Here is a 13,697-nt window from a genome sequence, read left to right as displayed (position 1 = left end):
GGTAAAGGGCAATGACATAAAAGATGACGAGATCGAGTCCGTATTGTTGAAGAAGTTCGGAGAAACGCCCTCGAAGGGGCCGTGATGTGGCATCACAACCTAGCTACTAACTCCATAGATTCATTTGCCCCGCTAGAAAATTCCATCATTAAGGCGTAGTTGGTGCCATAAAAGTAGCAACAAGGATGTCCGACGTATTCAAGATTAAGCAAAGGGAGAATGAAATGCCACGAGAATTCATATCTTGTTTCCAAGCGGAACGAATGGAACTATCCTCGGCATCCGACAACTGGGCGGTGCAGGCCATCACTCAAGGCCTGAATGAATGAAGCTCGGTGGCTTCAGAACAGTTGAAACAGGACTTGATCGAGTATCCAGCTACGACTTGGTCGAACGCCCACAACCGGTACCAGTCAAAAATTAGGGTCGAGGATGACCAGTTGGGAGCCCCTCGGGCTCAGTATACCCAAGCAGGATCCTGGCAAAGGAACCGAAACCAAACAAAGAAAGATACCAGTCGTACACCGAAGATAGGAGGAATACCCCGAGGCTCAACCTACCTCGCAACGATCGGAGAATGGATCGAGGACAATATCCCCGAGGGCTCATCAACAGGGCCAAATTCGACGGAGACACGAGACCAATGGGGGCACCTTGCCTATCAGAATACAACTTCAATGTTGCCGTGTCAGACATCGTGTTCATCATCAGCAAAACCAGGGACACCAAATGGCCTGGGCCTATTTAGTCGGGTCCTTCCCATAAGAATCATAACTTGGTACGTGAACTTCGTTATACACACGGCCATAGGACCAAAGATTGCCCCCAGCTCCGAAAGGAAATAGCCAAGTTGCTCAATAAAAGTCACCGCCGAGAACTTTTGAGCGATCGGGCTCAAGTTCAATTCCGAGAAAGAAAGGCGGCCAAGAAGAAAGAATCAGATAGGCCACGACATGTTATCATAACATTGGAGGGGAGTCGACACTCCCTAGGAACTCGTGAAAAAGAGGACAAAAATATTCGTCACCAGAGAAAGACGAACCCGGGGATACATACCTGATGGTGCCCTCACATTCAGCGGGGAAGGCTCCAAAACCTTTCCCTAACTTCATAACAACGAACTGGTAACCTCTTTCTTCATTCATTCACTTCAAATAAAACATGCGCTTGTAAATTCAGGTGGCTCGACCAACATTATCGGGTCGAGGGTGATAGAGCAGTTCGGACTGCCAGGCCAAATCATGTCCTCCTCTCGAATCCTTGACGAATTCAACATGGTGATCGAAACAACAAAAGGAGAGACCATTCTCTCAGTCAGCATGGCCGACGCAGACCGGAACGCCAAATTCCATGTCATCAAAGGATACGTGAGGTATAAATGCCTTATCTGGATGACCATGGGCATGCCGCATGGGAGCGGTACCATCCCCTCTTCACCAAATGATGAAATCCTCAACAAAGGAAAGAATTAAAACTGTCTACGAGGAGAAACGCGCGACAAGGGAAGTGTTCGCATTACATAACGTAGCGCCAGCACCAATATCTCCGCTCTCGAAAGAGTCAAAGGGTAGTCAAACTACGTCTTCGGTTAAGCCCGATTAAATGCAGTGGAGGACCATACCGAGTCCTCGCTCCAAACAACACGGACACATCAGGCCTCGGAACATCGCCTACGCACCCCACGATAAGGTAAGACCACCTCCCTCTTTCATTATTTTACACTAACCCATATGCAGGCGCCTGGCCAGGGCGGTCGAAATTGTTAACCCAACCCGAAGATTCCAAGGCCTTAATGGCATCTGTTGCACTCTTTCCCTTCGGCCGAGATTTTGTCCCGAAGAGCGTTTCGCCGGCAAGGTTCTTAACGGGGCAACGCGCTACCTAAGAAGGATTTGACAAAGCTTACAGGGCTTCTTTCGCAATCAACCTCGAACACTGGAGGGCACCCCTTCGAGAGGCCATCCGCTCGGAAGAACCAAGGAACGACAAACAAGGTTCCAATAGAAAATGATGTACCGGGCCAAACGGTCAAACAAACTGTGTCCTCATAAGTTGGGCTCACGGAAAAACAACATGTACTTATGCCAAACAATCAAAGAATATCTTTCACCAAAAGCATCTCGTACTCCAAAGCAAATCCAACATTTTCACAGCAAGGATCCTTCCATCGAGAACGCCCCAAAATACTCGGAGACTAGCGTTAATAATTCGGCACCCGCATGGCCTCAGGGTCAGAACTCCATACTCATAAGCCCTCGATGGGGCAGCACAAAAATGACGAAACATCGCTAAAAGGAAAAAATGTCCCGAACACTCGGAGACTGGCATCGCAAACTCAGAAAACGCATGACCCCAGGGTCGGAATCTCTAAAAAACATAAGCCCTCAATGAGGAAATTCTGAGCTCGCAAGTAACAGCCCCCGACCCTAAGCAAACTCAATGACTCGGAGACTGTCACCAATCGCCATTCACTTAAAAACCTGGGGCCGTAAGACCCCAAGCGGGCAGACTCGGTCTCAAATAAAAACTCGCATCGAGTATCAACAACTACACCTGTAAGACCTCAACAGCATGAAAATATTGTAAGACCTCAACAGGCATGGAAAAACTGTAAGACCTCAACAGGCATGAAAATACTGTAAGACCTCAACAGCCATGAAAATACTGTAAGACCTCAACAGCCATGAAAATACTGTAAGACCTCAATAGGCATGAAAAAATGTAAGACCTCAACAGGCATGAAAATACTATAAGACCTCAACAGGCATGAAAAAATTGTAGACCTCAACAGGCATGAAAACAGTGTAAGACCTCAACAAGCATAAAAATTTTGTAAGACCTTACTACAGGCATAAACTCAATCCCGAAGTTTAGGCTATATGTCGCATTTGTAAGACTCCCGAAAGGGCATACCCTCTATGTAGACGCCTAAAATACCACACTCGAGATCAAAATGGCTCCGGCCAAACACAAATGACTACGGTCATACGGTTGTACTAGCCGAATTAATGCAACTCGGGAACACCCGACCATCGCTATAAAATCAGAGGCCATTACTTTGAATCTACTTCAAAAAGAACCGGTTAAACAGGCTACCCTCGACGGGCAAAAGAGCTTCGACCATGTCAGCTCCAAATCACAAGGCTTCGAACTACTCAACCTACGAGCTAAACCTTCTGAAGTGCTCGAACATCGCCGCAAACATCTTGAAATCGAGGTTCTTCCCGAACCGACGATGGGTCAGGCAAAATCATTTCAAAAGTCCTTAACGAGAGGAAAACATAGCCTACATATGCCTAAGGGCAAAAGCGTAAGAGCCATTATCGCCAGCCTAACGAGCCTCAGGGCCACACACTAAAAGGTCGCAACGACCAAAAGCGTAAGAGCCACTTTCACCAGCTAAAAATTTTGAAAGCTTGAGGGTCAAAATGAGCTCGAGTCGTAACCTGATTCGAAGACTGGACCCAAAATAGTTAACTAATACATGCTTAAGGGCAAATCATAAGATCCATCATTGCCAGCTTCATGAGCTTCAGGGCCGTGCACATAAAAGGTCGCTTCGACCCAAGGCGTAAGAGCCGCTGTCACCAGCCCACAAAAATACAGAACTTGAGAGTCAATTGTGCTCGTCGAAACCCGACTCGGAGATTGAACCCAAAATAGTTAAAATACAAGTGCCCAAGGGGAAGGTATAAGAGCCATTGTCGCCCGCCCATGCAGACACAAAAGCTTGAGGGTCGAACGGGCTCGAATCAAAGCCCGACTCGGAGACTAAACCCAAAATAGTTGAGCAAACTCATAAGAGCTCTAACACCAGATTACACTAAAGGCAGCATCGACCGAACGTGTAAGAGCCCTCGGGCCTGCCTGATGAGCCCCGAAGCCGTATTACGAATCCAAGGATTCTCACCAACTCTGAAACCAGTCCATCTGGTCAGAGGCAAAGCAGAAAGGGGTACATAAGCAATAAAGCTTCAAGTTCTCTCCTATTTACATATATGAAAAAGTGCATCCTCCATCTACAAATGAGCTCTGGAAATATCACATACAAGATGGCAGAGTCTACGCCCCTCTCCTGAGGGCTACGACCTATCAGCCTCGTCTTCGCTCTCCTCAGTACCGAACAAGAGTGACTGAGCGCCATGCTCGTCCACCCTCGCTCGTACCAGCTCTTTCGGGAGAACAAAGCCCCTAGCACTGATCTCCTCAAGTACCCTTCTTCGGGATCTTCAACGAGCATATTCTTCGATCCTCTCTTCACGATCGAGAACCCTTTTCAACTCAGCTTGGGCATTGGTAGCATCCTTCAAATAAATCGCCATCTCCTGATCAGCCTTTGTCCGGCTCAGTGCTGCTTCAGCCCGAGCATTAACGATCTCAACTCTGACCTTCGAAAGTTTGGACTCAATCTTCGTGATCATATCCGCTTGAACTGAAGCATTGTCACGAGCAAAGAGGAGTTGGGCTTCGAAGGCAGGAACTTTGGCCAAGGCACCCTTCTACTCTAAAGCTTGAGCCTGCACCTGAGCTCTTAGCTCACCAAAATCATTCCTGACTTGGTCGGCTTCACCCCTAAGGTTCTCCAAAGCCTTCATCTTTTTCTGCAATTGGGATAGACGAAGAGTTAACCTGAGAAGCTAAAGGGCAAAATGCATACCCGCCCGGGACGAGAAGTTACCGGCTCCATTAAATAGCTCTTGAAATTCTAGCTCCGGTATGCCTCATATCGTCGATATGTCAACTCAACTTCCTTCTCCTCGCAAAGGAGCCTAAGGGACCTACCCTCATCCAGAGCCTTCCGGAGCCTAGCCCCATGACGGAGTAGCTCAGGCCTAAGTCTACCAAAAGCCTGCAAAAGAAAAACTCAATGAGGAAGGGAAGACGCGAGATTCGAAAGGCCTGTGCCAAAGCTCACCGCGAAGTGAAGTTAGCAGACTTCCTCGAAGGTCGAGCACACCTCTAATAATCTAGTCCCCTCTGCCCTGGAAGAATCAATCCTGGTCAAAGCATGATCGCTCGGGGGAATTTCCTCTCCAAGGCCGGAGACTTCGGGTACAACAAGTTCGGGCGATGTTTCCTCCTCAAAGACTCGGCCCCGTTTCGCATGGATAAGATCTCCATCACACTGCAAATTCATATCCCATTTATAATTATCGTCCTTTAGCTCGGAAGTGGGAAACTCCTCCCCCTCTCCAAAGGAGCACAGCCTCTCCCTTGGAGACCCTTCGATACCTACGACGGCAATATTAGTGCCTGAAAGGGGGAAAATGTCTTCCTAAATGTACGAAGGACAAGTGAAAGCAGTGTACACACATACCGTGATATTTTTCTTCCCATCTGCCTCGAAACATAGCTCGCCACCTACGCTCATCACTAGTCGAATGGGTCGCCAGCTTCCGAACCCAGCTGGATAGATCAGGGACTTTGCCCGACGCCCATAAAATTGCTGCAGAAAAGAAGGAAACATGATTACTAAACTAGCTTTCACCATGAGCGAATCTAAGAAATCACGAGATGCTCCACTAACGCGTGTAATTCCATTCCTCGGGGAATGGAATAAGTTCCACAGGGATAATGTCAGTCGTCTGAACCTAGACCAATCGACTGACCCACTTTTGATATACATCTTCCTCATCATCAACAACAAAGGGCGTGGAAGAACGGCACTGCAAGGTTAGCAGACTTCAATGATAAAAGGGCCGGTCCAGCCTGACGAGATGATTGAGCGTGAATTCAAGCCCTGCCTCCCCCGCGAAGAACCTCATCATCAGCACTATTTGCTAAAACAACGGATGTATCTGTGCCAAAGTAACCCGATACTTTAAACAGAAATCGAGCACGACCCTATAAAGGGGGCCTAGTGCGAAAGGGTACAAGTACACGTTCAGGAATCCATCGGCGAGGTCCGTGATACCCTCATCCGAGAGAAGCACCTGCAACGCTACCCCCTCACCCCATCTGCAGTATCTCCTTACTATCTCCAGATACTCCTCTCTTATCGAAGACATAATCTTCAAAGTAAACTCCCATGGATCCTGAGCACTGGGAGTGGAACTCTCCCATCTCTGCTGGACAGACCCTGAAGTAGCAGTCATGGCTCTGGTGGAACTAGCAAACTGAAGCAGGAACCTACACGAACGTTTTGGCACTAAGGTAATGAAGGACTCGATGCCAAAACGGAAGGATAGCTATCTAAGATAATGGGATCTCCCAAGAAGCAGGAGTAACCCCATATATATGTGGGGAAACAACAACAGTTCGCCTGCCCAAGTTAGGCTCCAAAAGGCCAACAATATTATCTCCAGTCCCGAGGTGATACCTGACCTCGAGGACCTTCGTCAAAAGGAAGCTAGGATTTAAAAGGTCAGCGACATTGTCTCTAGTCTCGAGAAGGTATCCGACCTCGAAGGTTCCACCCAGGGAAAAGTAAGAACTTCAAGCTCCGTCCATGAGGGTTTGACCTCAGGACATCACCCAGCCATGATTAACCTCTCCACAAGAACCTATCTACAATGCCTTAAAAGATTATCTACATCAAGTTCAAAGTAAATCTCCAGGTGCCCGAAGCTAACCTTCACTTAGAGAACACTCTCGAAAATTTCAAGGTTCGATGCGCCATCTTCATGTGACTCGAGGGTCTCGACGATCCGAGTCTATCGGATCGCTTCAGGCTTGGTCCGAGGAACAACGGTAGGCTCGGAAAGGAGCCATTTTTGTCGACCAAAGACCGAAAAGAATATTGACGATCATCAATAGAGGCATACATTTAAAATCCCTGCAAACGCACAAGAATATACAAGAATATGGAAAATATCAAAAGCAGAAGTAAAGAAGATGTCTTTATATTTCATAAACATTAGCTTACAATGGCCCTCGAGAGGTCCTTACATATAATTACAAAATCCCGCAAGGGGTCCTTACATAGAAATAAAGAAACAAAGGGGTGAACACATGCGATAAAAGCCTAGAGCCTAGTCTACTCTCGAAGGTCCACCTTATGCAGCAACGCCTCCGGACATTTTTGCTTTGGGCACGCATCCTCAGAAGCCTTATCTTGGTCTCCCACATTGATATCCCCAAAGGATAAGTCGAGAATTAGGAAGGGATGAAAAAATGCCATAGCCCGCCAAAGGTCGAGGACCCTCACTAGCCAAGAGAACCTCGGAGAGACAACAGACCTGGCTCAACCTCGCTTGCACGGCTACTTTGAATCCACTTTTTGGGACATTGAGCTGTGCAAGCTGCCAGCCTGAGGCAAAGCTCCACATCAAGCCAGGGTATGAAGGTGAGCAGCGGTATATAATCCAAACTCCCTTATGAGCAGCAGTATATAGTCTGAATAGTTTTCTAAAGCAAGGAAGGTCGATCCCCATATATCATTATCTCGAGCCACGTAAGAACAATAACAGCAGCAAGAGAACGGTATAATCTTGCTCGACAAAAGGGAGCTCAGGCAAAAGGCCACAACACGGATGATGGGAACGCTGCCAAACAACCTTAAGGCCGTGAACTCCAAACATGCTGATCAACAATAGAGGAAGAGGCGAGAAGAAAGGGATGGATGAATGAACAGAGACATTTGGATAGAAAAATAACGCCAGAACGCCCCATTTATAGGAGATAATGATGCGGTCATCGAGGCCTTTGTAAGACTGACAGGCGGGTGCAATTACTATGTTCTTAAAGAAATGAATCGACGGCGGTACTGTCACTTTGAAGAATGGGAATCAACAGGGCATTGAATGGCGTCGAAAAGACAAGTCCATGGGATGTCCCGGTTATCGTGAAAAATCACCCTATATGTTGCATCATCGTTATGATGTCATCACAGGAAGACCAAGGAGTCGGGTATCATAATCGTTCCCCATCACTTCGTTCTAATAAATGCGGAGACAATCTGTATGCGGCAAAATCAGAGGGTCTAATTTCTTGCCATCGAGTCACTTCAGAAAAACACCTTGAGACCCTGAGGATGCAAAGCAGTGACCGAGTTCCCTCCATCGGAGCTCGTCGAGGTCCGAATTAAAGAGGATATAGATTGAGGCTAGAGTAAAATGGGGAATTCCCAAGGCACACGGCTAAGTCTGACAAAGCCGGCCTACCCAGAGCCTATATCAAGGTGTCGCGTCTAGCCGTCCCATCTTCATGACTTTACAATTAATGTATTTTGTACTATGATAGGATTCCCCTCCTATATAAAGGGGATCATCATCACTTTGTAAAGGGCTGTTGTTGCTCCAACCATTCTACACAAGATCAATGACAACTCTCCCTCTCTTTTCTCTCTAACTTACTCACTGGAGACTACCATTTTTGTTTATTGCTTTCGTACTTGTTCTTCATTTATTACTTGATATTGGCCATAAAGAGCCTCCTTTGATTAGATCCTAACTATTAGTCCCTTCCCGGTTACCCACGATAGCTCGATTTTGAGCCCAGGCATCGACCTCAAGGCCCGGACGGCCAACCCCCCGGTTTGATTATAACTCTGCTTTAGTTTATAATTTTGTCGTTAAGCTTCACATATCTAGCATCAACTGCTCTAACAACTAGCATAAAAATAGATCACGTATTTTTAGAGTCCTATCAATAAATTTAATTGTTATTACCATTTTTACGGTAAACAATGTGGTTGAGTTGAGGTCTCAAAATCTTCCTCACTAAATGCAAGGATGTCTCCGGGCATGCGTCCCCGAGTTGACCCTTCCGTTACGGCAGATACTTTTACCTATTTGATCATGGGTCCCTGGGGGATATCGGTCCCCCCAATGATCATATGAACGATGTGCTGAGATTTTTCTGCTCTGTTTCTCCTGCCTGCCTCTTTTTATTCCCGAGTGGGGTTCTCCCGAGTTTCCTGCTCACTTTCTTAGCGTGTATTCCCATTAATGTGGCTACTGATGTCAATGTGCTGGGTGTTGCGTGAGACAGTACCCACCGGGGTCGGTTCTGGCGTACTCTTGGGGTTTCATGATGGTACACCAATACTTGGAACAGCTACGCCATTCTCTCCATGGTCCTCAAGACCATTGCTTTCATATGCATTCACTGAGTTAGACATTTTTACCTGAAATTAGAGATTCTTGGACAAGGAAAAATGTGAAAGATAACTTGTGTTGTGTAGTAAACCAGCAAGAAAACAATCACTATTATTTTTAGCCCCACGGTGGGCACCAAACTGTTTACCTTGAAAATGGTAATTACAATTAGATTTGATTTTGTGGTTCTAAAAATACGTGATCTGTTTTTATGCTAGTTGTTAGGCAATAGATGCTAAGTGTGAGACTAGAAAATAAGATAAGAACTTCAAAATAATATGTTTAAGCAAACCGAGTGGCTGTGAATCGGAGCCTCGAGCTTGACTATACGGGGCCTCGAGGTCGAGCTCGATGCTGAGCTATGAGTGGACGATAAAGGACTAACAGTTTTGAGAGCTTTGATGGAGTATTTTTATGGCCAATAATGAGCAATAAATGAAGAACAATAAATAGAATGCAATGAATATAAGTAATAAATATAAGTAGTGGAATCAAGATAGTATGTTTAAGCTAGACAGCAGAGAATGTTCTTCTATTGAATGTTGTGAGTAGTGTATTGTATCGTATCTATAAAAATCAATAAAGGTCCCCTTTATATAGGAGGAGGAAATCCCAACATAGTACATGTGTATTCATTACAAAGTAAAGTAGCTGGTACAGCTACTCAGTAGTCTAGTACAGACTGGTACTATTCTTGTAGGTGTTGTCAGTTCAGGCTATATGCCTAGGGAACTTCCCATTTATCCACGATAACCATCGACTCTTGCTGCACCGAGGTTGGGTGTAAAGAACCCTCGAGATCGAGACCTCAAATTCCTGCTCCTTCGATAATGATCGTGAAATTGGGCTTCCCGATTTCACCCATATACAATGTTGTTTGAGTCCTTCATTCATTCCATGTTTCTATAATATTGTACTGTTACTTGTTCTATTGAGGGGTTGTTTAGTTTTTCATACTAGCACTATTCCATATGTACTAACGTCCCTTTTGCCGAGGGCGCTGCATCTTTAATGGATGCAGGTGGTTCCATAGTGGGCAGCATTGAACAAAGATAGCAGTACACCATCTCCTCAGCTGACTTGGTGAGCTCCACTTCATTTCTGGGTCATGTATCTCTTATCCTTTGTATATAGCATTTTGAGGTATAGTCGGGGCCTTTTTGTCGGCGCTATCATAACACTCTTTGATTTTTGTTAGAGGCTCCGTAGACATATTGTGGGTATATATTGAATTATGTTTATGGATACGGTTTGTTCAGAGTTATACAGTGCATAGATGCAAGAATCGGGTCACATAATAAGTTACGGATGTTGGGGATTTGGGTTTTAAGATTTATGGACTAATGTTGAAATAAGAATCCTATGTTAGGTGGTGTTGTCGGGCTTATATGGATTGGGGTGGCATGGGATCACCCATGATTATGTTTATGGTGAGGGTATATGGTGATATGATGGCTTTGGAATGACTCTTGGCATGTTCGAGGATGAACGTATGTTTAAGTGGGGGAGAATGTAATGATTTGATCAGTCATTTTGATCTTTAGAGTTCCATTCGGTGGTTTGAGACTTTGAGTAGCTTCATATTATGTATTATGACTTGCGTGTATGGTTGGTTTCGATTTTCGAGCGGTTCGGGATTGAACCCCTTGGTGTTCATGAAATTGGTGTAAGTCCCAAATTGATCGTATAGAACTTGCTATTCCAAATGTGCTTGCGTTGAAGGATATATGTGCAATATGTGTTCATGTGCTTTCCTCATGTTATCTTATCATTTGGTAATGTGTTAAAGATATGGAATATATACTACAAATGCCTAGACTTCAAGTCACGTTCGAACAAACGATTATTATGTCAAATTGTGTGAAAAGCCTCTATGTTTTCTAGAATCTAAATTGCTCCCATGTGTAATTAAGTATTGAATGAAAGACCTTATTGCTATTGACATGATAATAATGTTGAATGTGTAAAAAGGGAAACTTGAGTTTTAAAAATACGGCTAAATGCCAAGAACAACTTAATAAATGAGGCCACTCATGCCAACATATTGAAAGATGGGAAAGAAATGTGAAGTGAGATGAATGATTGAAAGGATGATGTCTCAAGTGAGATGGCCTAGTCGATCGGGCCGTAATCGGACGTCATGCCGCACATATATTGGTAATTGTGTTGGAATTGATGATTGAAATTGTAGATATGGTTGATGTCTCAAATGAGATGACCTAGCCGATCAGGTCAAGATCGAACTCCGTGTAAGAACACGATGGTATTGTGGATAGTGGCATATGACACTAAAGATTACCAATCTAATAAGACAGAAATTGACTTGAAAACTTATGTGATCCTTACTTGATGTTTTAGTATTGTTTGAAGCTCTTACTGTACATCATGACTATTCCCCCTTTGTCTCATTATTCATTTTATTAATATTAGTACTAGTACTATTCGACAGTAATAATGTCCATTTTGTCGGGGGCGATACATCTTTAAAAGGATGTAGGTTGTTCCATAGCAGATAGTGTTGATCGCAGCTATTGGTGCATCCTCTTCTCAGCAGTCTTGGTGAGCCCCATTTCATCACGGGGTCATTTATTGTATCTCTTGTTCATATTTTACCATGTTTTTAGGTATAGCCGGGGCCTTGTCGCCGGCATTATCATAATCATCTTATGTATCTTTAGAGGCTTCGTAGACATTATGTGGGTTGTGTATGGGTGCTGGAAAGGGCAGACGGATTATGTTGTATTTTGGACTCTTGTTCCACTAAATAGTAAAGTGTATGTATTTTGGGAACTTAACAATAATGCAGCAAAATAAAATGAAATAAATTAGTAATGTTTATATATGCGATCTTTCCACTATTTAACTAATGGTAATGCACCTTCTCTTATCATAAGCGAGTTGGGTAGGAAGTGTCTAACAGGCTTGCTCGACCGGGCCCACTTGATTGAGTGCCAGTTGCGCTCCCCGAGTTTGGGGCATGACACTATTAATGTTGTTGGAGTTTTTCTCATCTTGAAAGTTTAGGATTTGGAGAATTCAAGAATGTCCTTCAAGTTTCTTCTATATGGTAAGTGTTTCTACTCGGTTTTGATTATATTAAGTGATTTCATCTTTATTTTTAGCATTTGATTGATGATTTCAAAAAAGAAATTGGCTCTCGCCCCCGACCAGCAACCCCTCATTCCATTCACCTCCACAATTCCAAGCGATGGGTGAAACTCCAGTCCCAGAGTCAGTCTTGAAGAAGCAGAAGAGGAGTGAGGAATGGGCTCTTGCAAAGAAGCAAGAACTTGAAGCTGCAAAGAAGAAGAATGCTGAGAACCGGAAACTAATCTACAATAGGGAAAAACAGTATTCAAAGGAGTATGAGGAGCAGGAGAAGGAGTTAATTCGTTTGAAATGTGAGGCTATATTGAAGGGTGGTTTCTATGTGGACCCTGAGGCAAAGTTGTTGTTTATCATTAGGATACGAGGGATTAACGCTATGGCCCCACAGACCAAAAAAATATTGCAGCTCCTAAGGCTGCGACAGATCCTTAACGGGGTTTTTTTGAAAGTTAACAAAGCCACGGTAAACATGCTGCATAGGGTTGAACCTTATGTTACCTACGGTTATCCAAACCTAAAAAGTGTAAGGGAATTGATCTACAAGAGAGGTTACGGGAAACTTGACAAGCAGAGAATTGCTTTAACCGACAATTCTATCATTGATCAGGCATTGGGCAAGCATGGAATTATCTGTGTAGAAGACCTTGTCCATGAGATCATGACTGTAGGACCCCACTTTAAGGAGGCCAACAACTTCCTGTGGCCATTCCAGCTGAAGGCACCTTTGGGTGGACTCAAGAAGAAGAGGAATCACTATGTTGAAGGTGGTGATGCCGGCAACCGCAAGAACTACATTAATGAACTTATCAGGAGGATGAACTAAAGTGCATGAAATTTTGCTTTTTAGGCATTTTATCTGTTCTTTTTGGACTTCTGGATATTGAAGTAAACAACAGTTTCAAATTTTCTTGCCATTTTAGATGCTATTCCAAACTATGATAGTAGTATATGACATTTTTGTTGACGTGGCAATTTCAATTTATTGTGTTAAATCTTGATATTAAAAAAAGAAATTGGGGGGTTTTGCTTAAACTTTCATAAAGTGAATTTTTGAGTTTTGAACACCTATTTGAAGTTGGAATTGAGTAAAATTAGTATGGTTGGACTCTTAATTGAATGGGTTGTCGGATTTTGTGAGTTTTGTTGGGTTCCGAGGTGCGAGCCCAGATTTGACCTTTTGGTTGACTTTGGTAAATGTATAAAGATTCGACATTTATCGATTGGGTTTGCTTTCTATGGCATTGTTTGATGATTTTGAGTTGTTTCTATCTAGTTTCGAGCCGTTCGGAGGTTAATTTAAGCGGGATGGCATTTCTAATGTATTATTGGGCTTGTTTGAGGTAAGTATCTTGCCTAACTTTGTGTGGGAGAAACTACCCAATAGGATTTTGGTTGATTGTGCTATTTGTGTTATGTGAAAGTCGTATACGCAAGGTGATGAGTGGGTACACAGGCTATATGTGGTATTTGACCGATTTGTATTAGTTGTACTCTTTCCATGCCTTTAATTGAATTATCATAACATGTTATATCTCTCATTGTTAATCTACT

At 44.0% G+C, this 13,697-nt stretch overlaps 1 protein-coding gene across 1 annotated transcript; it reads left to right on the top strand.

The window, feature by feature from the left end:
* The first annotated feature begins 12,198 nt into the window (after positions 1-12,198).
* LOC104243409 (large ribosomal subunit protein uL30w-like) lies at positions 12,199-13,060 on the top strand. Its single transcript, XM_009798587.2, has one exon. It carries the CDS (start codon positions 12,247-12,249, stop codon positions 12,967-12,969), a length of 723 nt encoding a protein of 240 aa, XP_009796889.1. The 5' UTR covers positions 12,199-12,246; the 3' UTR covers positions 12,970-13,060.
* Positions 13,061-13,697: the final 637 nt, after the last annotated feature.

This window comes from Nicotiana sylvestris, chromosome 5 (genome assembly GCF_000393655.2).
Source record: "Nicotiana sylvestris chromosome 5, ASM39365v2, whole genome shotgun sequence".
NCBI classification, from domain to species: domain Eukaryota; kingdom Viridiplantae; phylum Streptophyta; class Magnoliopsida; order Solanales; family Solanaceae; genus Nicotiana; species Nicotiana sylvestris.
The sequence above is the reverse complement of the archived record's forward strand: the minus strand, read 5'-3'. Positions and strand labels throughout refer to the sequence as shown.

What these genes read in the sequence shown, in the direction of transcription:
- LOC104243409 (XM_009798587.2), top strand. Translation starts at nt 12,247, where the DNA reads ATGGGTGAAACTCCAGTCCCAGAGTCAGTCTTGAAGAAGCAGAAGAGG.